The 27,386-nt window shown below is 41.7% G+C and overlaps 2 protein-coding genes across 3 annotated transcripts in view; both read right to left on the bottom strand.

Annotated features, from left to right (window-relative positions):
- The window catches only part of LOC126381270 (uncharacterized), a 321,493-nt gene that overhangs the window by 148,460 nt on the left and 145,647 nt on the right, over nucleotides 1–27,386 (bottom strand). The gene's annotated exons all lie outside the window — the stretch shown is intronic.
- LOC126381279 (uncharacterized) lies at nucleotides 733–7,800 on the bottom strand. The gene is made up of 3 exons (XM_050030775.1): nucleotides 6,340–7,800; nucleotides 1,125–1,272; nucleotides 733–818 (listed from the first exon to the last, which is right to left on the bottom strand). The coding sequence occupies exons 1-3, from the start codon at nucleotides 7,798–7,800 to the stop codon at nucleotides 733–735; spliced, it is 1,695 nt and encodes a 564-aa protein (XP_049886732.1).

Consider the following 27,386-nt stretch of genomic DNA (forward strand, 5'->3'; position numbering starts at 1 on the left):
CACGGCGAAGTGAGGTAGGTACCATGACTTGTCGTTGTCTCTCTCGTCTCCGTTAGCTACTGCGGCGTATCCCTTCGTGAGTAGGTTCTCTATCTGGCTTGTGTAGGCTGCCTGGAATTCGGGGGACTGATCCATCTTCCTCTCGATAGTCCGCAGTCTCCTGAAAGCCATTTCATAGCTGGGCGGCATGACTACTTGCTCGTCTCTCCATGGCAGGCCCACTTGATATCTTCCGTTGACTCGTTCGATGGTTTTATTGAAGATGTCGATCGCTCTCTCTTCGGCCTTCCTCGGCTTCGTTATCAAGGCAATTCCTAGGGCGTCGACGTCGTAGTGTGTTTTGATGAGCGCGTTTAATTCCTCATCTTCATTAGCGAAGTTCCTCACGTCTTTTTCCGTCTTGGCGTGTACGTGGAGGACTAGTTGATCCTCCCCTCGGTACAAGCTCCGCGGCACCGTGCCATGTATCGTCCATCCCAGCTCGGTGCGTGATGCGATGGGCTCGTAGCGTTTGCCGATGAGGATTTCCTTCGAGATAATCAGATGCCAGTTGTCGGCGCCGATCAGTAGGCTCGGGCGCGCCGATTCGTAACTCATGTCGTCGAGTGGTAGGTGCTTCAAGTGTTCGTATTCGACGAACTTCCTTTTCACCGTCTGGCTTCCGATCGTAAGTTGTTTCACCGTGTGGGCGGTGATGTCTCAATCACTAAGGTCATATCATCTCACTACCATCTATATGCTGATGATCTGCAGCTTTACTCTCATTTTATGGTTGACGAAGTTGCTACCGCTGTTGCTGCCATGAATGATGACCTGTGCTGTATTGGCAAGTGGGCTGAATCTTTTGGACTGATTGTTAATCCGACTAAATCACAGGTCATTATTATTGGTAGTAGACAGATGTACAAGCGTCTTCGCAATTTGGATCTACCACCTGTTATATTTAATGGTACACCACTACAATACACTGAGACTGTCAAAAATCTCGGCCTGCTGCTGGATTGTAATTTGTCGTGGACCTCCCACATCAATCAAGTCAGCAGAAAAATGCATGGCGCATTCCACTCGTTGAAGTGTCTTCGGAGTTATCTTCAACTTAAAACTAAAATATCTCTTGCTCAAACCCTCTTGCTTCCTATCGTTGACTACGCAGACTCCTGTTTCCTTGATGCTACTGAAGAGCTTGTCAATAAGCTTGAAAGACTTCAGAATCTGTGCATTCGTTTCATCTTTGGTCTCCGCAAGTATGATCATGTCTCGGAACACAGAAAACTGTTGAAATGGCTCCCGATCAGGTATCGACGGCGATATCATATCCTTGTTCTCTTGTTTAATATTTTAAATAATCCCTTGACGCCTCAATACATGCGGGAGCGTTTCACATATTTCTCAGCATCTGGTCGTACTCACCGTCCCTTTTACAACTTGCAGCTAAAAACTCCCACCTATACTACACAAATGTACGGTGACTCATTCACCGTGCAGGCTGTCAGGTTGTGGAATGCATTACCAAAGGGCATTCGAGAATGTGTCACTGTAGGTAGTTTCAAAAAAAGTTTAAAGAACCATTATTTAAGTCTGATCTGAGTTGCATTAGTTGTATATATATATATATATATATATATATATACATATATATATTATTGGCATATATATTGATTGTTGTAGTATTTTTATATAATATGTAAGTCTACTTAAATTTATTGTTTATATTTTTATTGTTATTATTATTTTGTCTTTATATTAGTAAGTATAATTGTTCTTGTAATTTCATAAGATTTGTACGCGTATGTAGGTATGTCTATCTGTAGTATTATACACTGCATGTATCCTTATCGTAGTAGGTCTGCTGGAAGAAATCTCTTTTTGAAACGGTTTTATTAAACGGTTTTATTTAGCTCACCCCGTTTGTTTTATTCTTGGGTCAAATTTAGTAATTCAAATTTCACCCTCTTCCTGTCAACCGATTAATCTAAAATTTTGTATACACTTTGGATTTTGGTGACAATACAATTATGTTTATTCATTATCATTATAAATCCAAGATGGCGGCCGCTACAAAATGGCGGATAACGTAGGTTTTATCAATCCCATCAATATGGGTATCAAATGAAAGGGCTCAACAAGCAGAATACAATATACTAAAAAAAAAATTAAATCCAAGATGGCGGCCGCTACAAAATGGCGGATAACGTAGGTTTTATCAATCCCATCAATATAGGTATCAAATGAAAGGGCTCAACAAGCAGAACACAATATACTAAAAAAAATTAAATCCAAGATGGCGGCCGGTACAAAATGGCGGATAACGTAGGTTTTATCAATCCTATCAATATGGGTATCAAATGAAAGTGCTCAACCAGTAGAATACAATGTACTATATAAAATTAAAATCCAAGATGGCGGCCTCTACAAAATGGCGGATAACTTAGGTTTTATCAATCCCATCAACATGGGTATCAAATGAAAGGTCTCAACAAGTAGAATACAATTTACAATGCAAAATTAAACGGTTTTATATTTAGCTCACCCCGTTTGTTTTATTTATTCTTGGGTCAAATTCAGTAATTCAAATTTCACCCTCTTTCTGTCAACCGATTAATCTAAAATTTTGTATACACTTTGGATTTTGGTGACAATACAATTATGTTTATTCATTATCATTATAAATCCAAGATGGCGGCCGCTACAAAATGGCGGATAACGTAGGTTTTATCAATCCCATCAACATGGGTATCAAATGAAAGGTCTCAACAAGTAGAATACAATTTACTATGCAAAATTAAACGGTTTTATATTTAGCTCACCCCGTTTGTTTTATTTATTCTTGGGTCAAATTTAGTAATTCAAATTTCACCCTCTTTCTGTCAACCGATTAATCTAAAATTTTGTATACACTTTGGATTTTGGTGACAATACAATTATGTTTATTCATTATCATTATAAATCCAAGATGGCGGCCTCTACAAAATGGCGGATAACGTAGGTTTTATCAATAGTGGAAAGGAAACATATTTATTTGAAGTCCAGAGGTAGAACATGACGTAAGCTCACGGCTATATCCCAATTGGGGTAGTCAGAATTACATCCATCGCAAAATGAACTAAGTACTTATCAATCTCATCAATATGAGTATCAAATGAAAGGGCTCAACAAGCAGAATACAATATACTAAAAAAATTTAAATCCAAGACGGCGGCCGCTACAAAATGGCGGATAACGTAGGTTTTATCAATCCGTCGGATAACGTAGGTTTTATCAATCCCATCAATATGGGTATCAAATGAAAGGGCTCAACAAGCAGAATACAATATACTAAAAAAAAATTAAATCCAAGATGGCGGCCGCTACAAAATGGCGGATAACGTAGGTTTTATCAATCCTATCAATATGGGTATCAAATGAAAGTGCTCAACCAGTAGAATACAATGTACTATATAAAATTAAAATCCAAGATTGCGGCCTCTACAAAATGGCGGATAACTTAGGTTTTATCAATCCCAGCAACATGAGTATCAAATGAAAGGTCTCAACAAGTAGAATACAATTTACTATGCAAAATTGAAATCTAAGATGGCCGCCGCTACCAAATGGCTTATAACAATTTTTTATCAATCCCACCAATATGGGTATCAAATAAAAGGGCTTGACAAGAAGAATACAGTACACTATACAACCTCAATATTTAAGATGGGCGCAGCCACTAAATGGCGTATAATAATAAGATTAAAATTTAGAAATTGAATCTGGGATGACGGCTGAAAGAAGAATGTTGCCTTTAATACTATCATGGGCTTCTACAATACATAAAATGCAGGGCATCACTGTGGATCACGCAGTCGTATACTTAGGTGCGAAACTGTTTGAAGAAGGTCAAGCCTACGTGGCTCTTAGTAGAGTAAGATCTTTGCAGGGACTACGTATAGAGGAGTTGGACTGCAATAAACTAACGGGCACGAAACCTTGCAATAATGAAGCACTAAATGAATTAAACAGAATGCGAAATAAAAACTAAAAACTAGAAAATAAAAATAGGTAAAAAAACTTTTTAAGTTAAACGGTTTTATGTTAAACATACATTGCAATGTTTAAGCTAAATGTACTAAAAACCAAAAAATAATAAAATAGATACAGTCGTGGGAATTATAAACATATGCATAGACTAGACTAAAATAAAACCGTGGGGCACGTCAATTGTCTACAATCGTTGATTAAAATGTTTGTTTTGTAATGTTACACTATAATTAGGCAGTTGTTCAACCGACAACGATGGACGTGTGATAAGTAGGGCTAGAATGTGGAAACAAGCTAGCAAGCTCGATTATAAGCGAGTTTTAGGGTTTCATAGTGGTGAGCGAGTAGTACTTTTATCATATGTTTTGTCGATTAAAGACAAACTACGAGCAGTGAAACGATTCCTCGCCAGCCAGCAGTGTGAATATCCAACGATAAACTAGTTGAAACATCTCTTTTATTTACATGGAGTGTAAAACTATTGGAATTTCCATGAGCAAGAAAATAGTAAGTAATTTCCTCACCGTCTGCGGGCCAACTGCCTAACGACGAATTAAACGATTCTTCTATCGCACATTAAGTCGATAATTTGTAGACAATTGACGTGCCCCACGGTTTTATTTTAGTCTAGTCTATGCATATGTTTATAATTCCCACGACTGTATCTATTTTATTATTTTTTGGTTTTTAGTACATTTAGCTTAAACATTGCAATGTATGTTTAACATAAAACCGTTTAACTTAAAAAGTTTTTTTACCTATTTTTTTACTTACTTACTTACTTACTATATTGCGGCAAAAGAAGACCTAGAAACCCTACTTAACACAATGAACACAGTTTTTGAAAAATACGACCTTAAAATTAATATAAGTAAAACCAAAATTCTAACAATTTCCAAAACTCCAAAAATAGACAGCCAAATAATTAAGTTAAATAATATCCCGATTGAAAATGTAAAGAACTTTAAGTATCTAGGCAGCATAATAACGAATGACTCAAGATGTACTTTAGACGTTAAAACCAGAATAGCAATGGCAAAACAAGCTTTCCATAACAAAGGGTGCATATTCAAGGCTAGGATTGCCAAATCTATCAGAAAAAGATGTGTCAAAACCTTCGTATGGAGTATAGCCCTCTATGGATGTGAAACTTGGACACTGACACAGAAGGACAGAGAGAGACTCGAGGCTATCATATATCATATATCAATACTATCATGGGCTTCTACAATACATAAAATGCAGGGCATCACTGTGGATCACGCAGTCGTATACTTAGGTGCGAAACTGTTTGAAGAAGGTCAAGCCTACGTGGCTCTTAGTAGAGTAAGATCTTTGCAGGGACTACGTATAGAGGAGTTGGACTGCAATAAACTAACGGGCACGAAACCTTGCAATAATGAAGCACTAAATGAATTAAACAGAATGCGAAATAAAAACTAAAAACTAGAAAATAAAAATAGGTAAAAAAACTTTTTAAGTTAAACGGTTTTATGTTAAACATACATTGCAATGTTTAAGCTAAATGTACTAAAAACCAAAAAATAATAAAATAGATACAGTCGTGGGAATTATAAACATATGCATAGACTAGACTAAAATAAAACCGTGGGGCACGTCAATTGTCTACAATCGTTGATTAAAATGTTTGTTTTGTAATGTTACACTATAATTAGGCAGTTGTTCAACCGACAACGATGGACGTGTGATAAGTAGGGCTAGAATGTGGAAACAAGCTAGCAAGCTCGATTATAAGCGAGTTTTAGGGTTTCATAGTGGTGAGCGAGTAGTACTTTTATCATATGTTTTGTCGATTAAAGACAAACTACGAGCAGTGAAACGATTCCTCGCCAGCCAGCAGTGTGAATATCCAACGATAAACTAGTTGAAACATCTCTTTTATTTACATGGAGTGTAAAACTATTGGAATTTCCATGAGCAAGAAAATAGTAAGTAATTTCCTCACCGTCTGCGGGCCAACTGCCTAACGACGAATTAAACGATTCTTCTATCGCACATTAAGTCGATAATTTGTAGACAATTGACGTGCCCCACGGTTTTATTTTAGTCTAGTCTATGCATATGTTTATAATTCCCACGACTGTATCTATTTTATTATTTTTTGGTTTTTAGTACATTTAGCTTAAACATTGCAATGTATGTTTAACATAAAACCGTTTAACTTAAAAAGTTTTTTTACCTATTTTTATTAGAGATAAGCTTACCTGTACTGTCTGATTTCTTTGTGTGTTTCTTTCTGTGTTCTATTGTGTACAAATAAATAAATAAAATGTCGTGAAACTGCTCTTCATGTTGGCCTCGTACTTCAATCTTGACGACTCGACTTTGCGTCTCCTTTTGACTCGCTGTGGCCCCGTGTATGTGTAGCGGGCTCACATGTCCTCTGGCGCCGAGGTCGTTCGCTAGGCCTTCGTCCATGAGCGTGATGGTAGCGCCTTCGTCTAGTAGCGCGTACCTCTTCAATGACGGTCCTCCCGGTACGCGTATCTCCACCGGGCACACCTTCAATAACACCTTGACCGGGCCGCTTGTAATGGCCGACGCGGACAAGACATTTTCCTCGTTTACTGGCGGTGACTTCGGTTGAGTAGCTGCGGCGGGCGACGTGTCCATATGCAACGTACTGTGGTGAGGTAAGAGACAGGTTTCTATTCCGCACCTCTTTGCTTTACATGTGAATCTCCTGTGCTTTCCGTTGATGCACTTGAAGCATATTTTCTCTTCTTTCACCCACTGCCATCGTTCGTTGACCGTCATCCTCTTGTATTTCTTACAATCGGGTACGTCGTGGTTGCCGCCGCAGCATAGACATCGTTTTGTGACGGCTTCCTTTTCTCTCTCGACGGTCGGTGCGGTGGGTGTTTCAGTGGTTGCGTAGACTTTCACGTCTTTACGTGGCCTTTCACGTGAAAACGACTTCTTTTCTTGATTGTTGAAAGTCTCCTTCAGCGACTGGGGTGATGTGGCGTATGAAAATCGTATCGCACGGTCGGCCTCACGTTCCAAAAATCTTGACAGCGTTGCTATCTCGGCTTCCGAGGGGTCTCCGTGTTCGTAGGCGAAGTCATACCACCTAGACTTGAGATGTGGGCTTAGCTTCTCGATGACCTCTCGTGTGAGCATGGGGTTTCGGAGATATCCTCTTTCATCGACGCCACCTAATACGCATACGATGTTCTTCAACTTGACCGCGAGGGTGTTCAATTCGCCCGCGGACGTACCGGACTTAGGTAACTTCTTTATATCTTCCATCGCTCGTTCGATCAACATCTCTGGTCTTCCAAAACATTGCTCCAGTGTTCGCATAATCTCGTCGGGGCTAGTCGGTGAGTATAGCAGCGCGGCGACTGTCTCCTGTGCTTTCCCTCGTAGACAGTTCCGTAGCCGTGCGAGGTTCTCGTAGTCTGAATACTTATACATCATCGTAGAATCCCGCATGGCCGCCTTGAAGGGTAGCCATTCCGTCGCGGCGTCGCTGAACGTAGGCAGCTCGTGGGCTTGGCGGGGCACCGGACGTTTATTCACGATCTTTTCTAGCGCTTGTGCTATTCTATCGACCGTGTCCTCTTCTTTATTCGTCGCATGAAAGCTCGTACGTTGATTAGGAATAGGGCTAGGCGGGCGTAGTTCCGTCTCTTTCCCTCGTGCCTCTCGATTCCATCTTCCATCTCGCTCGCTCGCGTGCGCGTTTCTCGCGCATAGAACAGGCTCCATACTGTGCTGAGGCGGGCGTCGTCCCTCCCCCCGCGGCTGGCTGTATTCCATTTCAATCAACCAGTCGTGGACGCGTTGCTGTTCCTCCGTATGCGTTTCAGCGGCGATTTCCTGTTCATCGATTTGGCTTCCTCTTTCGCTTTCTTCCCTTATCATTGCGACGCTCCGTTCAAGTTTCGCCTTGACTTTGATGGCTTCTAGACGGAGTTCCTGCTGTTTCATTTCAGCTAATTGTATCTCCGCGTCGAGCTCGGCTTGTCTGATGCGCGCCGCCGTACTTGCTGTGGAGCGCATCGATCGCACGGAGCGGGTACTTGCTCTGACAGGCGGGACTTGCACCTGCCCCCCTTCCGTGGACGTGACGAGTCGTCGTTGCGGGACAACCGTGTTCGCGGACGCTGCCGACGTGCTGGCAGGCTGTTCATCGATGTGCATGGCTGACGTCGTGGTGCGCGGGAGCGCGGCCGTGTCTCTCTCGATGAGTACCATTGGCGCGGCGGAGGCGAGCGCGGACTTCTCTCTATCTTCAAAGGTCTTCTCTCTGACTTCAAAGGTGTTCTCTCTAGCTTCAAAGGTGTTCTCTCTAGCTTCAAAGGTCTTCTTGCTCCTCGTGATGGGCATTCTTCGGCGTAAGCCAGAAGCTACCGCAGCCTCGAAAAAGGCTATACGGCTAACTCGTAACCTCGAAAAAGGCTGTGCGAGTAGCGACTCCCGCTTCAAGGAGTCACTTTTCCGTCCTAACGGACGTATGATGTGCACACAGCCTCCCGTTGGCACCGTTAGGTGGACAAGACTGCGCTACCTTGTTGAAATTAGGACGTTGAAACTAGAAGTTGAAATTAAGAATATATCGATGTTTTTATATCGATGTTAGACCAATCTTCAGTCTTGCGGTTCTTGATTGTTCCTCTTCCCTCTTCAGACTTCCTCTTCCCTCTTCTGACTTCCTCTTCTCTCTTGAGACTTCCTCTTCTTTTTTCCGTATTAAGAGTAGGCCTTCTTTCTTGAGAATTCGTCTTCGTTCTTGAGGGTTCGTCTTCTTTCTTGAGGATTCGTCTTCTTTCTTGAGGGTTCGTCTTCTTTCTTGAGGGTTCGTCTTCTTTCTTGAGGATTCAGGTTTCTTCTATCCGACGACGAAGGACCACCGCTGTTGCTTATGCAGATTTTATTTGCTGGGACTGAAGAAAACCCGCGGTGCAAGTGAAGATCCGGTTTATTTGGCAAACCACATTAAAAATACAAAGTTAAAAAGTAAAATACAAGTAAAAAATCTTAAGTAAAAAATCGTAAATAATCGATGTAAAATCAGTGAGAAGTAGAGAAGAAGTGATTCGTGTCGTGTCCAATCAGATTCTTATTGGAAATCTTCGGTCCGGAACTAGCGGGCTGTGCGCGCATTACGTCGGCCAATCAGGAGCGCCGCGCCATGTATCTGCTCCTCGCGTCGCTCCCCGCGCCATGCCCCGCGTCGCTCCCCGCACCGCTCCCCGCGTCGCTCCTCCGTTTCGCGACGCAATTAGCGGGTCGTGCGTGAATTTTCTTAGCCCGCGACCTCCTCTTCTCGGCTGTCCGTAACACCCATATTGATGGGATTGATAAAACGAGCTAACGCACGCACATTCATATTTTTTATTACTTTACAAATTAGAATTCATTGTACTTAATTTAATTTAGCATAGCGTGCACTTTGTCATACGTTATACGTTGCAGTGGGTTCAATTGGTGGAAACAATAAATCAGTGTACGATCAGCACTCGACGGGTTCGGTTTTATTTAGCTCTCTTCGGAGTCACCACCCCTTAGCTAGCTACCCCTTAGCTCTATACTAAACTTCTATTAGCTTAGCTTAACGTTAACGTACCGGCGTTAACATTTGGTCCTTCGAGCTACCGTATAAGCGGGACCACACGCGAGTGAAAATTCGGACGGTTCTGCGTACGTTGACCCAGTGATTTGTGACAATATCCGTTCACGTGTCTCTACCGCGTGGCGATTTATAGGGTCTCAGCGAACTTTTATCTGAACTTAGCTATTTCAGTGCGGACTTAGTGCCTGAAAAACTGTTTTAAGTGATAAGCCTATATCACTCTGCAAAAAAGCGGGCAGCCTACTCGTCCAACAGCGTCACACTTTTGAGTGAGCGACTCACTGAGCACCAGCAGCCCTTCTTTGTGTGAGTCGGGAGGCTTGCCTAGCAGCAACATTCAAGTAAGATCATTCTTATTTTACTTGCTTAACCTACTACAATGACAAACTATGAATCACTCTTCAACCGCCAAGAGGAGATTGTCAGCGAGCTTCAGCGCATCGGTACTAACTTCGACAAAGATTCATCTCGTCGCAAGACCTCGGAGTATCTTAAGTTACGGTTAGACGCTTTAGATAGCCTCTGGGGAGAGTTCGAGCAAAACAATATTACTCTCGAATCGGTGCCTATTAAAACTCAAAGATACTTTAAGGAAGCTATTTACGAACGCACTAATAAGTACTACTATGACACGCGTGAAAAAATTGCAGCTTTTGAGCCATATGAGGCACAAAACCCTTCGGAGTCGGGTACAGGTACAGGTACTAACACTAAACCTCAGATCGGTTCTAGCAAGGTTAACGAGCTTATGTCCTTGCAAAGAACTAATTTTAGAGCATTTAAGTGACTAATATCTATAACATATGGTGTTCCTCAAGGATCCATACTGGGCCCACTCTTGTTTTTGATCTATATAAACAGTATCACTAATCTAGGACTAAACGGCCACATAACTTTATACGCAGATGACACCTGCTTGTTCTACTTTGGTGGTTCCATACATGGCATAATTGAGACAGCACAAAAAGATTTGGATACCCTATGTAATTGGTTGCAGTCAAACCTACTGACAGTCAATGTTTCCAAAACTGCTTACATAATTTTTAAAGCCAAAAACAAGCATATCCCTACTTATGCACCCCTAACAATAAATAACATACCTCTCCAAGAGAAACATACTGAAAAATATTTAGGGTTGCGACTGGATAGCCAATTGACATGGGGAAATCATATTGAGGCTGTCGGAAAAAAACTATGTTCCTTAATAGGTTCATTGCGAGATCTAGTACGCTGTGCCCCCCGTAAAGTGCGAATGACCATCTACAATGCCCTAGTTAAGTCGCACCTTATGTATCTTATAGAAATCTGGGGTAGTGCATGCAAAACCAAACTATCCGAATTACAAGTAATCCAAAACAAACTTATCAAAATTCTTTTTCACTATCCGTATTCAATGCCAACAGCCAAATTGTACGAACAGAGTAATCTAATGAACATAAAACAGTTATATACATACTACACATGCATTCTTATTCGAAAAATAACAAGCGGAATTATCCACACGTCAATTAAGTTCACACAAAAGAGACACGCATCTAAACGCTCCACAAGACGGGCCAGTTTACTGGTACTTCCGAAGATCCGAACTAACTACGGTAAGCGAATGTTTACTAACGAGGGAGCACAACTTTATAATAAATTACCCTCACATGTAAAAAAATGTGAATCAATTAATGAATTTAAGCATAAATTAGCGGAATATATTAAGCAAATTACCTAAATAGTAGTTGTGAGGAGGTGATTGATATAAATCCCAATACAACAAACTATAATGTGTACCTATATACCGATTTTTGTGTTAACGAGTGTTATGTGTGACCTACAATAGTGCGATGTAAGTGTAATATGAACGACAACATATTAATGTAATTAAGTTCTCCTTCTCATGTAAGTGATTCATTATCTTTAATGAGAATAAAGTTTCTTTAAACCTAACCTATATCTAGCATCAATGTAAGCGAAATCAGTGAGAAGTGGGAGTTAGAAGACGAGTTACGCAGCATCCAAACTAGATGGAGTACTATCGATAAGCTACATCTCGAAATCGACAACATCCTTGAAGGTGAAGATGAAGTTTACCAAGACGAGTTTATCAGACAGGAAGCGTCGTTCAAGAAAACTAAGAAGGAGCTTTATCAAAAATTATCAGCTACGTCTCATATTCAGCAAGCAACCCCGTTACTTGAAATACCTACCTTTACAGGAAAATACACCCACTGGCCTACATTTTATGACTTATTCACCGAGTCTATACATAACAACAATTTTCTATCAAAGGCTCAGAAAATGCAACACCTGAAAGGTAAAGTAAAGGGAGAAGCGGAACGCTTAATTCAGCATTTAAATATCTCGGCTGAAAATTACGACATAGCTTGGGAGATACTTACTCATCGCTACAACAATCCCCAAGTCTTATTCACTACCCAAATAGAGACCTTCCTAAATCAACCCAGCATCAGCAAGCAGACCTCATTCGAGATTAAACGTCTCTACGATACCACAACGGAATGTATTCACGCCATACACAACTTGGGTGTGGATACTAATACTTGGGATCCGATATTAGTACACTTATTGACAAAAAAGCTAGATAGCGAAACCTACAATGCCTACAAGGAAGCACGTAAGTCTCCTAGGGACTTACCGACCTTAAATGAACTCATGACTTTTCTAGAGAGTAAGTTCATGGCTCTAGAACCTACTCATAAGAGAGAACGAGATTATTCAGCTTCAGGTAAACCAGCGTCACAGCAACAAGCTAAGTCTAACTACAAACCGACGTACTTTAGCAACAAATATACATCGAGATATCAAGCCGCTTATACATCTACGTGTAAGTGCCCTCTTTGTAATTTCGATCACGAGCTATTCAGATGTCAAAAATTTTTAAATATGCCAGCGGAAACGAAATTGAGGACAGTTGCGAAACTACAGCTTTGCAAAAATTGCTTATTTAAACATTCGAGCAATAAATGCAATTCAATTAAAAGATGCAAAGAATGCAACAATGAACATCATACGCAATTGCATGACGCATATGCCGGGTCACTGCACTCTAAGACACTGCCTACATTGCCCACTACTGAGCAAAAACAACTTCTAGCTACATCGTCTCCGCCGACTAGGTCAACCAGCAACAAGCCTCATACAGCAAGCTACGTCGCTGCTGATGACGAAGAAGTTTTATTAGCTACTGTCTTACTAAAAATAAAAGCGGTCGACGGTAACTACGTCACATTGCGAGCGTTACTCGACCAAGGCTCTCAGATTACACTTATATCTGAAAACGCTGCACAGCTACTAGGGCTTCCACGCCAGAAGTTTAGCGCATCTGTTTTTGGCGTAGGTGTCGTCAATAAACAAAGCAAACATCTTATGTCACTTGAATGCAAATCTATCTACGACGACTACAGCTTTAACACAGAAGCATGTGTTATTCCTCGAGTGATAGGTGATCTTCCCAACATCTCATTTTCAAAACGATCATGGCCACACATCCAACATATGAAGCTAGCTGATCCTGACTACAATGTATCTAAGTCTATCGACATACTACTTGATGCATGTGTTTACTCAGACGTGATTATGAGCGGTCTTGTTAAAGGCTCTCACAACGCGCCTATAGCTCAGCAAACTAAGCTAGGCTGGATCTTGTCTGGAAACGTCAAAACTTTCAACTGTAGTGTAGTCGTTAACAACTTAGCTGACATAGCTAAATACTGGGAGATGGAAGAAATACCTAACACTTCAGCTGATTTAACAAAGGAAGAACAGTTTTGTGAAGAGCATTACGTAGCTACTACTAAGCGCCTTGAAGACGGTAGGTATGAGGTAGCCCTACCGATGAAGCAGAATTATGAAGAAAAATTAGGTTCTTCTAAAACTAAAGCAACAGCTCAATTCTTTCAGCTAGAACGCAAAATGGCAAAACATGACTATTATTTTCATAGCTACATACAATTCATAAACGAATACCGGGAGCTTGGCCATATGCGACGTGCGAACCAGGGTGACCAAACTACATACCATATGCCCCATCATGGAGTCGTAAGGCCTGAGTCAACTACTTCAAGCTTGCGTGTAGTATTCAACGCTTCAGCCCAGACGACTTCCGGACTCAGCCTTAATGACGTCATGGAATGCGGTCCGAACTTGCAGCATGACTTGACAACCCTGATTCTAAAGTGGCGACAATACAAATATGTTATAACAGCTGACATAGAGAAGATGTTTCGCCAGATATTAATAAGAGAAAGCGATCAACATCTACAGTGCATCATTTGGAGAGAGTCCCCACAGGAACCGCTCCAGGAATACCTCCTAACAACGGTCACGTATGGAACGAAGGCCGCTCCATACTTAGCAATGCGCACCTTGAGACAGCTAGCAAAAGACGATGCTTTGAAATATCCTCTTGCCGCCGCGGCTTTAGAAAACCATTTCTACATGGATGACCTACTTAGCGGTGACAACACGATTGAAGCTACTAAAGAGCTACAGCATCAGCTGATAGAGATATTAAAAGGCGCAGGAATGAATCTACGGAAGTGGTCAGCAAATAACTCTGAGCTCTTAAAAGACTTGCCGACCGATCAGATAGACAAGCCATTTGATTTTAAGTGCTCCGAGTCTCGAAAAACACTTGGGCTTCGGTGGACACCCTCATCTGACTCATTCATGTTTACAAACAAAATAGAGCACGCCGAGGCATGTAACACGAAGCGCCAGCTACTCTCAGAAATATCGAAGATATTTGATCCGTTGGGCTGGCTCTCGCCACTAACGATAAGAGCTAAACTACTTTTTCAAAACACATGGTCTGCTTGCATAGGGTGGGATGACCCTATCCCTGAAGAAATTCAAAACGAGTGGGTCCAGCTAAGAAATGACCTTCAAAATGTAAGTCATTTTAATATACCTAGACACCTAGGTGACACACAGAAGGCATTTCAATTACACGGTTTCAGCGACGCGTCGGAGAAAGCATACGCCTGCTCTGTGTACTTAGTAGCGCAGGATGACAAGGGTGAGTACACATCAAGACTGATCGCAGCGAAAACAAAACTAGCGCCATTAAAGAAGAAGGTAACACTGCCGCGACTAGAACTATGCGGTGCCCTACTTCTAGCTCAGCTCATGAAAATTATAAAAGCTTCCCTAATGAACAGCAAGTATGATGTTTACGCGTGGACTGACTCCACAGTAGTATTGGGATGGCTCCACGGCGACTTAGCTCGTTGGAAACAGTTCGTTGCGAATCGAGTGCAACAAATAACTGAAATTATACCGGCATCGCACTGGAACCACGTCCGTTCTGAGGACAACGCCGCCGACTGTGCCACCAGAGGACTTACGGTCGACAAGCTTACAAATACTCAACTTTGGTGGAACGGCCCGGTATTGCTAGCTAACTTTCAACCAAGTAACATCAAAAACAAAACATATGAGCCAACGACACTTGAAACTAAAAGGCTCAGTGTAAACTCCACTTTACATCAACCAAGCTTATCATTCATAAATGATCTATTAAATAACAATAGCTCTATCACGCGTGCTGCAAAGGTCGTTGCATGGGTATCGCGTTTCACTGCGGCGCTACGTCACAGACGTACGGAACATAACATTGTCTTGTCAGCTACAGAAATAAACAAAGCTTATGAACTAATTATCAAGCATGTGCAATCTAATGACTTTAAAGACGACTTGGAGAGTATTAAGGTCAAGGGTCATGTTCAACCCAACAGCAAACTAGCTAACCTTTGTCCCTACATAGATGAGCATGGGATCTTAAAGGTGAGTGGCCGCCTTGGACGTTCACTAGCAAGTAGCTCAGCTAAACATCCAATAATCCTGTCCAGTCATAGCCGTTTTACTGACTTAATCATAAACCAAGCTCACATAACTACCCTACACGGCGGACCACGACTTACCCTGTCCTACATACGGGAGAAGTACTGGATTATAAGCGGCATGCGAACCGTCAAAAACAAGCTACAAAAATGTGTTACATGCCGTCGCTTCAGCACCGAAAAACAACAGCAAGTAATGGCCGACCTACCCCGGGCCAGAGTGACTCCTTCCCGCCCATTCACACATACTGGCGTGGATTTTACAGGGCACGTGGACCTTAAGGCTAGCAAGGGCAGGGGGATAAAAACTAGCAAGGGCTATGTGGCTGTGTTCGTCTGCCTAGCTACAAAAGCCGTTCACCTAGAACTGGTGTCCGACCTCAGCACTCCAGCCTTTTTAGCAGCTTTTCGCCGTTTTTGTGCGCGGAGAGGAACGCCTCGTCGAATGTACAGTGATAACGGCACTAACTTTGTCGGAGCTAAAAGAGCGTTGGATAGCGAATACAGGAGAATATTAGATACTCTAAATCAGGATTTATTCACCAAAATAAGCGAAATGAACATAGAATGGTCATTTAATGCACCTGCGTGGCCTAGTGCAGGAGGCTTATGGGAAGCCGCCGTAAAAAGCTTTAAGCGTCATCTGAAACGAGTACTAGGTGAGCAAATACTCACCTATGAAGAGTTTACTACTCTCCTACTGCAGATTGAAGCCTGCCTTAACTCGCGTCCTTTGTTTGCTCTGACAGAGAACCCTGAGGACAGCTATCTAACCCCAGGACACTTTCTGATAGGGGATTCTTTATTATCCCGCCCGCAAACTGACCCCGATGACGTCAACTTACCAACACGTTGGCAACTCGTACAGACCATGAACAAGCATTTTTGGAAACTATGGTCATCCGATTATCTTCAGCAGCTACAAACTCGTTCCAAATGGAGAACACCTACAAAAAACTTAAACATCGACGACATCGTGCTAATTAAAGATGACAACTTACCTCCAGGCAAGTGGGCACTCGGCAGGGTCGTAGAGCTTCATCCTGGCAGTGATGGATACGTCAGAGTTGTGTCTGTCAAAACTGAAAACAAAGTTTGCAAACGACCTATAACAAAGCTAATACTACTACCGGTCGAAAAAGCTAAAGAAGATGACGTCGCGTCAGCTACTGGCACTGACCAGCAATCTCCAGCTCCAGCTGGCACAGGCGGAAAAGCATGTGGAAATAAGCGTATCAAAACTTTCAAAAACTGTTTCACTTTGGCTCTCTTACTATTTACGATGACGATCTCTCCAACTTCACAGCAAGACATCTCTCAAATTAGAACAACAGCTTTAAACGACAGCAAAACCTTGTATTTCGACAAGGTATCCAATCTACAATACATTCGTGATGAATGGAGACTAATAGTCTACTACAATATGACCGGCTACTGGCAAGCAATCACTGACATGAAAACTTACGTGAAGCATTTAACAGGTATGACAATGAAGTCTACTAACTCTCAATACCAGCAAATTACGAATCAGCTTACACACGAACTCACAGAGATCGAGCACTACAACCGACTTCTACGGAGCCCCAGCAGTAAACGTCAGAAAAGAGGATTGATAAATGGTATCGGAAACTTAGCTAATTATTTGTTTGGCGTATTAGACGACAACTTTGCTCAACAATATGCCAAGGACATCGAGAAGATCTCCTACAACGAAAATCATCTTAAAACTCTTATAAAAAACCAAACTGTAGTGATTGAGGCAGAGTTAAACATCATTCAACGAAACGAACAGATAATGAATAAGCAATTTTCAATAATGAATGAGCATCTCCGCAGCATATCTTCCGATATAAACAGATTACGGTCTGACGTCGACAACGGCCTCTACATTACGTCATCGGCGTTAGCAGCTAACATCATTCTCGACAGTCTGAGACGCATGCAAACTTCTCTGATAGATACTGTGACTGACATCACTCACGGCCGCATCGACGCGCACCTGTTCACAAGCGAGCAGCTAGAAGAACAAATCAACTTTATATCTGGCCAGCTACAGGGCGATCTCAAAATACCCCTAGAGTCGGGAAATATAAGAGATATCTACAAGCTACTAAAGGTATTCGCAAAGGTTTATAAAAACTACCTAATCATTGAAATGAAAGTCCCTCTAGTCAGCAACGAAATCTACGAACTCGACAAAATAATCAGCATTCCACAGAACAAGGACGGGAACCTTACTTACCTTACCGTACCTAGCTACCCATATCTAGCATTTAACTTAAGAAAAGACGTAGTCATATTCCTATCAGATTACGATCTACAAGCATGTACTCATGCATCTGAAGAAAGAATACTATGTACCTTAGATAAACCTGCTTATGACTTAAATCTGCAACAAAACATCTGTAATATTACCTTGATAAATGCGGGCAAGGCTACGTCACCCTGTATTTATCAACAATCACAGTGTGTCAATAGATGGGTCAAGTTACACCGACAGAACTCATGGCTATACTCATGTTGCAATAAATGCAACATTCGCACGTTTTGCACAGCTGATCTTACGATGAACATGCATTCCTTACTGGGCAATGGCCTTTTAGATATAGGTCAAGGTTGCACCCTTAAAAGCGATCTATTTACTATTCACTCCCACACCGACTTCTTACGTAAGGTAAATATACATCCTTCTATCGAAACCCCAGAGGTATCTATTTTGAATAGCGTCATCAAGACATCTGCATCCAGCTACAACTTTACTACAGAGAACCACGAGCAAATATATCGTCAGGTGATGGACGAGATAAACAACTTGAAGCAACAGTCAGCACCCGATCTCAGCATTCATGATATCCATCAATTTTCCATTAGTTACGGCATACTAGCTGTACTAGTGGTGACAGGTATAGCAGCAGCATGTCTTAGAGCAAGGAGACGCCGTATCAAGCTGGCAGTGTCTCCCGGGGGGGAGGTCCCGGTGAGCGCCGCCTGCGCAGCCCGCGCCGCCATGCGTCACGTGGATCGCGAGTGTAGTGAATTGCGTAAATCAATGAGCATGGGCATTTTAAGTGAAAATAGAGGCACCGCGCCTCCTAAACCTCCGCGTTCAGTGTCGATCCCCATACCGTGTGACTCTTTTAGTGAAATAGTCGCGCCCACCGAGGGTAACTAGCTCACGACGCGGACTCTTACGTTACATATTAATTTTATGGACTGAATTTACTTAAGATATTATTTCTATAAGCATTTACTTACTAGCTAGCAAATATTGTTTCCCAATAAGTAACTGTTTCTTAAATTAGTTTGTTAATTCATTGTTATTCTTAATCTGATTTAATTATTGTACTTATTAAGCTGTTCTTCTCCTTTTTTGGTTGGCAAGATGTACGAGCTAACGCACGCACATTCATATTTTTTATTACTTTACAAATTAGAATTCATTGTACTTAATTTAATTTAGCATAGCGTGCACTTTGTCATACGTTATACGTTGCAGTGGGTTCAATTGGTGGAAACAATAAATCAGTGTACGATCAGCACTCGACGGGTTCGGTTTTATTTAGCTCTCTTCGGAGTCACCACCCCTTAGCTAGCTACCCCTTAGCTCTATACTAAACTTCTATTAGCTTAGCTTAACATTAACGTACCGGCGTTAACACCTACGTTATCCGACGGATTGATAAAACCTACGTTATCCGCCATTTTGTAGCGGCCGCCATCTTGGATTTAATTTTTTTTAGTATATTGTATTCTGCTTGTTGAGCCCTTTCATTTGATACTCATTGTTACGGACAGCCGAGAGGAGGAGGTCGCGGGCTAATTTAATTCACGCACGACCCGCTAATTGCATCGCGAAACGGAGGAGCGACGCGGGGAGCGGTGCGGGGAGCGACGCGGGGCATGGCGCGGGGAGCGACGCGAGGAGCAGATACATGGCGCGGCGCTCCTGATTGGCCGACGTAATGCGCGCACAGCCCGCTAGTTCCGGACCGAAGATTTCCAATAAGAATCTGATTGGACACGTCACGAATCACTTCTTCTCTACTTCTCACTGATTTTACATCGATTATTTACGAATTTTTACCTAAGCTTTTTTACTTGTATTTTACTTTTTAACTTTGTATTTTTAATGTGGTTTGCCAAATAAACCGGATCTTCACTTGCACCGCGGGTTTTCTTCAGTCCCAGCAAATAAAATCTGCATAAGCAACAGCGGTGGTCCTTCGTCGTCGGATAGAAGAAACCTGAATCCTCAAGAAAGAAGACGAACCCTCAAGAAAGAAGACGAATCCTCAAGAAAGAAGACGAACCCTCAAGAACGAAGACGAATTCTCAAGAAAGAAGGCCTACTCTTAATACGGAAAAAAGAAGAGGAAGTCTCAAGAGAGAAGAGGAAGTCAGAAGAGGGAAGAGGAAGTCTGAAGAGGGAAGAGGAACAATCAAGAACCGCAAGACTGAAGATTGGTCTAACATCGATATAAAAACATCGATATATTCTTAATTTCAACTTCTAGTTTCAACGTCCTAATTTCAACAAGGTAGCGCAGTCTTGTCCACCTAACGGTGCCAACGGGAGGCTGTGTGCACATCATACGTCCGTTAGGACGGAAAAGTGACTCCTTGAAGCGGGAGTTGCTACTCGCACAGCCTTTTTCGAGGTTACGAGTTAGCCGTATAGCCTTTTTCGAGGTTGCGGTAGCTTCTGGCTTACGCCGAAGAATGCCCATCACGAGGAGCAAGAAGACCTTTGAAGCTAGAGAGAACACCTTTGAAGCTAGAGAGAACACCTTTGAAACTAGAGAGAACACCTTTGAAGTCAGAGAGAAGACCTTTGAAGATAGAGAGAAGTCCGCGCCCGCCTCCGCCGCGCCAATGGTACTCATCGAGAGAGACACGGCCGCGCTCCCGCGCACCACGACGTCAGCCATGCACATCGATGAACAGCCTGCCAGCACGTCGGCAGCGTCCGCGAACACGGTTGTCCCGCAACGACGACTCGTCACGTCCACGGAAGGGGGGCAGGTGCAAGTCCCGCCTGTCAGAGCAAGTACCCGCTCCGTGCGATCGATGCGCTCCACAGCAAGTACGGCGGCGCGCATCAGACAAGCCGAGCTCGACGCGGAGATACAATTAGCTGAAATGAAACAGCAGGAACTCCGTCTAGAAGCCATCAAAGTCAAGGCGAAACTTGAACGGAGCGTCGCAATGATAAGGGAAGAAAGCGAAAGAGGAAGCCAAATCGATGAACAGGAAATCGCCGCTGAAACGCACACGGAGGAACAGCAACGCGTCCACGACTGGTTGATTGAAATGGAATACAGCCAGCCGCGGGGGGAGGGACGACGCCCGCCTCAGCACAGTATGGAGCCTGTTCTATGCGCGAGAAACGCGCACGCGAGCGAGCGAGATGGAAGATGGAATCGAGAGGCACGAGGGAAAGAGACGGAACTACGCCCGCCTAGCCCTATTCCTAATCAACGTACGAGCTTTCATGCGACGAATAAAGAATGTATCCTTATCGTAGTAGGTCTGCTGGAAGAAATCTCTTTTTGAAACGGTTTTATTAAACGGTTTTATTTAGCTCACCCCGTTTGTTTTATTCTTGGGTCAAATTTAGTAATTCAAATTTCACCCTCTTCCTGTCAACCGATTAATCTAAAATTTTGTATACACTTTGGATTTTGGTGACAATACAATTATGTTTATTCATTATCATTATAAATCCAAGATGGCGGCCGCTACAAAATGGCGGATAACGTAGGTTTTATCAATCCCATCAATATGGGTATCAAATGAAAGGGCTCAACAAGCAGAATACAATATACTAAAAAAAAATTAAATCCAAGATGGCGGCCGCTACAAAATGGCGGATAACGTAGGTTTTATCAATCCCATCAATATAGGTATCAAATGAAAGGGCTCAACAAGCAGAACACAATATACTAAAAAAAATTAAATCCAAGATGGCGGCCGGTACAAAATGGCGGATAACTTAGGTTTTATCAATCCCATCAACATGGGTATCAAATGAAAGGTCTCAACAAGTAGAATACAATTTACTATGCAAAATTAAACGGTTTTATATTTAGCTCACCCCGTTTGTTTTATTTATTCTTGGGTCAAATTTAGTAATTCAAATTTCACCCTCTTTCTGTCAACCGATTAATCTAAAATTTTGTATACACTTTGGATTTTGGTGACAATACAATTATGTGTATTCATTATCATTATAAATCCAAGATGGCGGCCGCTACAAAATGGCGGATAACGTAGGTTTTATCAATCCCATCAACATGGGTATCAAATGAAAGGTCTCAACAAGTAGAATACAATTTACTATGCAAAATTAAACGGTTTTATATTTAGCTCACCCCGTTTGTTTTATTTATTCTTGGGTCAAATTTAGTAATTCAAATTTCACCCTCTTTCTGTCAACCGATTAATCTAAAATTTTGTATACACTTTGGATTTTGGTGACAATACAATTATGTTTATTCATTATCATTATAAATCCAAGATGGCGGCCGCTACAAAATGGCGGATAACGTAGGTTTTATCAATCTCATCAATATGAGTATCAAATGAAAGGGCTCAACAAGCAGAATACAATATACTAAAAAAATTTAAATCCAAGACGGCGGCCGCTACAAAATGGCGGATAACGTAGGTTTTATCAATCCGTCGGATAACGTAGGTTTTATCAATCCCATCAATATGGGTATCAAATGAAAGGGCTCAACAAGCAGAATACAATATACTAAAAAAAAATTAAATCCAAGATGGCGGCCGCTACAAAATGGCGGATAACTTAGGTTTTATCAATCCTATCAATATGGGTATCAAATGAAAGTGCTCAACCAGTAGAATACAATGTACTATATAAAATTAAAATCCAAGATTGCGGCCTCTACAAAATGGCGGATAACTTAGGTTTTATCAATCCCATCAACATGAGTATCAAATGAAAGGTCTCAACAAGTAGAATACAATTTACTATGCAAAATTGAAATCTAAGATGGCCGCCGCTACCAAATGGCTTATAACAATTTTTTATCAATCCCACCAATATGGGTATCAAATAAAAGGGCTTGACAAGAAGAATACAGTGCACTATACAACCTCAATATTTAAGATGGGCGCAGCCACTAAATGGCGTATAATAATAAGATTAAAATTTAGAAATTGAATCTGGGATGACGGCTGAAAGAAGAATGTTGCCTTTAATACTATCATGGGCTTCTACAATACATAAAATGCAGGGCAGCACTGTGGATCACGCAGTCGTATACTTAGGTGCGAAACTGTTTGAAGAAGGTCAAGCCTACGTGGCTCTTAGTAGAGTAAGATCTTTGCAGGGACTACGTATAGAGGAGTTGGACTGCAATAAACTAACGGGCACGAAACCTTGCAATAATGAAGCACTAAATGAATTAAACAGAATGCGAAATAAAAACTAAAAACTAGAAAATAAAAATAGGTAAAAAAACTTTTTAAGTTAAACGGTTTTATGTTAAACATACATTGCAATGTTTAAGCTAAATGTACTAAAAACCAAAAAATAATAAAATAGATACAGTCGTGGGAATTATAAACATATGCATAGACTAGACTAAAATAAAACCGTGGGGCACGTCAATTGTCTACAATCGTTGATTAAAATGTTTGTTTTGTAATGTTACACTATAATTAGGCAGTTGTTCAACCGACAACGATGGACGTGTGATAAGTAGGGCTAGAATGTGGAAACAAGCTAGCAAGCTCGATTATAAGCGAGTTTTAGGGTTTCATAGTGGTGAGCGAGTAGTACTTTTATCATATGTTTTGTCGATTAAAGACAAACTACGAGCAGTGAAACGATTCCTCGCCAGCCAGCAGTGTGAATATCCAACGATAAACTAGTTGAAACATCTCTTTTATTTACATGGAGTGTAAAACTATTGGAATTTCCATGAGCAAGAAAATAGTAAGTAATTTCCTCACCGTCTGCGGGCCAACTGCCTAACGACGAATTAAACGATTCTTCTATCGCACATTAAGTCGATAATTTGTAGACAATTGACGTGCCCCACGGTTTTATTTTAGTCTAGTCTATGCATATGTTTATAATTCCCACGACTGTATCTATTTTATTATTTTTTGGTTTTTAGTACATTTAGCTTAAACATTGCAATGTATGTTTAACATGAAACCGTTTAACTTAAAAAGTTTTTTACCTATTTTTTTTTAAGATTACTTTTACCATGTCATAGTAAAAGTAAAATTATGTTAGGTAGGTACTTTACTTGAGAAATTAATTTTGTCTTTACTATGTTGTAAACGTAACATTAATGTCTCGTTAATAAGATACACAATCACTTGCAGCTGCTCGTATCCCTAATGGGGTGGGCAGAGCCATAAGTAATCAGAACATACTAACATAATATCACGCCCGTATCACTAAGGGGTAGGCAGTCACAACGGTACTTGAGAAATTTATTTTGCTTTTACTATGTTGTAAATCCCCAAGGAATTCTAACAAGCCTCTGACGTTGCCGGCCGCCTCAGGGAGGCACCCCGTCTGGCCAAGGTGCCGGACCCGGTAGTTGGCGGCTCCTTCACACTCCAGTAGCACATGGGCCGCTGTCTCGTCCATGCAGGTTCTGCACAGGGGCTTGTCGGTGACACCTAGTGTAAACAGATGTTTGTTGATATCACCGTGACCACACAGCTACACCTGCTACCTGCAGCTGTTACCTGTATTAGTGGAGACCTCTTCACATTTAGAATTCTTTTGGAGAGACAACTATTGATGTTAGGTAGTGCCATCTTAGCCTGCCTGCATTTATTTACGGTGGTTCATAGTCTGGTGTGTTTGTTCATTCCCAAATACCCTAATACCGAACTAGCTTTATTTGCGGATGATACAGCCATCTATTCTTCGTGCCGTGGTCGAGTTATGATGACCGGAATTCTCCAACGCGCCAATGCCTTGGGCAAGTAGTTTCGCAAATGGAGAATCAAGGTAAACCCGGAGAAAAGTGCAGCGGTGTACTTTTCAAAGGGATATTATAATACGTCACGGTCACGCTGTCAACTTAAGTCATCAAGATTTCTGGCAAGCCGTTTCCCTTGGGAGGAGCAAGTCAAATATCTCGGCGTAGTCTTAGATAGACGTCTTACTTTCAAGGCCCATATCAAACGTGTGCGCGATCGCGCCACGTTTGTAATGGGCCGTGTTCATTGTCTCTTTAACAAGCGTAGTAAATTATCCCTTAGGAATCTACACGACTTGCATCCGTCCGATCATGACCTATGCAGGGGTAGTTTTCGCTCACGCGAGTCTCTCTCAAATCCACCGTCTACAGGAAATACAAAATCGTTCGTGGTTCCTTCGCAATGAAAATCTGCACATTGACCTAAGTCTGCCAACCATTGCCCAATGGCTCAAATTAGTTTTTTCGATTCTGCTCCGCACCAACCAAATCCCCTGGTAGTTGCGGCTTCCGAATACATCCCGCTTAGGAACGGTACTGAATAGCATCGGCGTCCGAAGTATGTAATACGATCCCGACGACCCGATTACTCTAGCCATAGAATCAGCCAATCAGCTCGCGACAACAAACATTTCAGGACCCCGATACCGACACCGCCGGCGTGGTCGACGACTTCCCTCAATCAGCGCTTATCGCTATCGACTTACTAGGGTCGTTTAATTGTTTCAAATATTTTTCCTCTCAGACGACGCCCTGAGCCGAGGTTCGCGCCCAACTGGGCACCCTCAGGCCTGTTGTCTTAAACGTTGTACCGGGTGAGAGCCTTCAGCGCTCCCCATTTGTCCGGCCAGGTAGTTAATGTCATTTGCGGCAAATCTTCGATGAGTCACGTCAAAAAAAGGTGTGTTTGTTGGCTGCTCTCGTTCGTAGCAGCGAGCGGACCTGTCCGAATGAGATCGGCAATATCGGTTCCGGACCGATGGCTGTTACCTCCCGTTCCCCTTCTGGCCAACTCGTCCGCCGCGTCGTTACCTCTTGAATCGCTGTGTCCTTTGATCCATTGTAAAGTGAGGTGTTAGTACTTGCACACCTTAGTCAGTGATTAGTGGTAACTGTGTATGAGTAGTAGTTGTTGTTTAGGGCCTGCAAAACTCTGAAAGTATTCTAATGAAACTGTCCCGTACCTAGCTAGCCATGAACGCATTCGCCGCTAGCGTGATGCCCATTTGACCTGGATGACGGTGTTAAGGGAGCCTGATATTACGTAATCATAAAATAAAGCATACTACACAAGGAGACGAGATGCATTGTAAAGTACATTTCTTTATCAACTATTAATGTAGGTAATCGACTACATTTTTGGACAAAACTTGTACAACAAAGTGACTCTGCCCACCTCAGTAGCGCAGTAAGTGTGATATTAGATATGTGTAATTACTTGTAGCTCTGTCTGGTCCATTAGGGATAAAGCCGTGATTTATGTATGTTCACATCTTGTTCTATCCTATTGGTTGTGAGGTGGATAACCAACCTCGTCAATCCTGGTGCGAGGGTTATTATTGAGCCGCCAAATGCCCCTGACATGGCTCATGTAACGACTACTTATTACATCAGTAAGCAGTAACCGGGACCAAAGCCCATTGTTTTTTTAACTATTGTGTCTGGAAATCTTGGCCTCACAAGGATGAAACAAAACAATTTAAAAAATATTGATTAATATGGCCATCACTGGCACGTTTACCCTTTACTAGGGCAGGCATAAATAAAAGAGGTGGTAGCTGTTCACTCAAAAGTTAAATACCTTGAACAGCTGATTGCTACGTAGTGTTGTGCAAATTTGAATTTATTACATGAAGACCTGGAATTCAATTGCTCACAACTAATGCAAATATGAATTTAGGCGGCCAATACTCTCGCATGTGGTTTGTAGATAGTGACAGAGTAGGCACACTTCGGGTTGATACCCCCGTTCCGTTACACCCTGTATTTAGCTCACCCCGTTTGTTTTATTCTTGGGTCAAATTTAGTAATTCCACCCTCTTCCTGTCAACCGATTAATCTGAAATTTTGTATACACTTTGGATTTTGGTGACAATACAATTATGTTTATTCATTATTATCATTATAAATCCAAGATGGCGGCCGCTACAAAATGGCGGATGACGTAGGTTTTATCAATCCCATCAATATAGGTATCAAATGAAAGGGCTCAACAAGCAGAATACAATATACTAAAAAAAAAAATTAAATCCAAGATGGCGGCCGCTACAAAATGGCGGATAACGTAGGTTTTATCAATCCTATCAATATGGGTATCAAATGAAAGTGCTCAACCAGTAGAATACAATGTATTATATAAAATTAAAATCCAAGATGGCGGCCTCTACAAAATGGCGGATAACTTAGGTTTTATTCTCAATCCCATCAACATGGGTATCAAATGAAAGGTCTCAACAAGTAGAATACAATTTACTATGCAAAATTAAACGGTTTTATATTTAGCTCACCCCGTTTTTTTTATTTATTCTTGGGTCAAATTTAGTAATTCAAATTTCACCCTCTTCCTGTCAACCGATTAATCTGAAATTTTGTATACACTTTGGATTTTGGTGACAATACAATTACGTTTATTCATTATTATTATAAATCCAAGATGGCGGCCGCTACAAAATGGCGGATAACGTAGGTTTTATCAATCCCATCAATATGAGTATCAAATGAAAGGGCTCAACAAGCAGAATACAATATACTAAAAAAATTTAAATCCAAGATGGCGGTCGCTACAAAATGGCGGATAACGTAGGTTTTATCAATCCCATCAATATGGGTATCAAATGAAAGGGCTCAACAAGCAGAATACAATATACTAAAAAAAAAAATCCAAGATGGCGGCCGCTACAAAATGGCGGATAACGTAGGTTTTATCAATCCTATCAATATGGGTATCAA

Source organism: Pectinophora gossypiella, unplaced genomic scaffold (assembly GCF_024362695.1).
Source record: "Pectinophora gossypiella unplaced genomic scaffold, ilPecGoss1.1 Pgos_42, whole genome shotgun sequence".
NCBI classification, from domain to species: domain Eukaryota; kingdom Metazoa; phylum Arthropoda; class Insecta; order Lepidoptera; family Gelechiidae; genus Pectinophora; species Pectinophora gossypiella.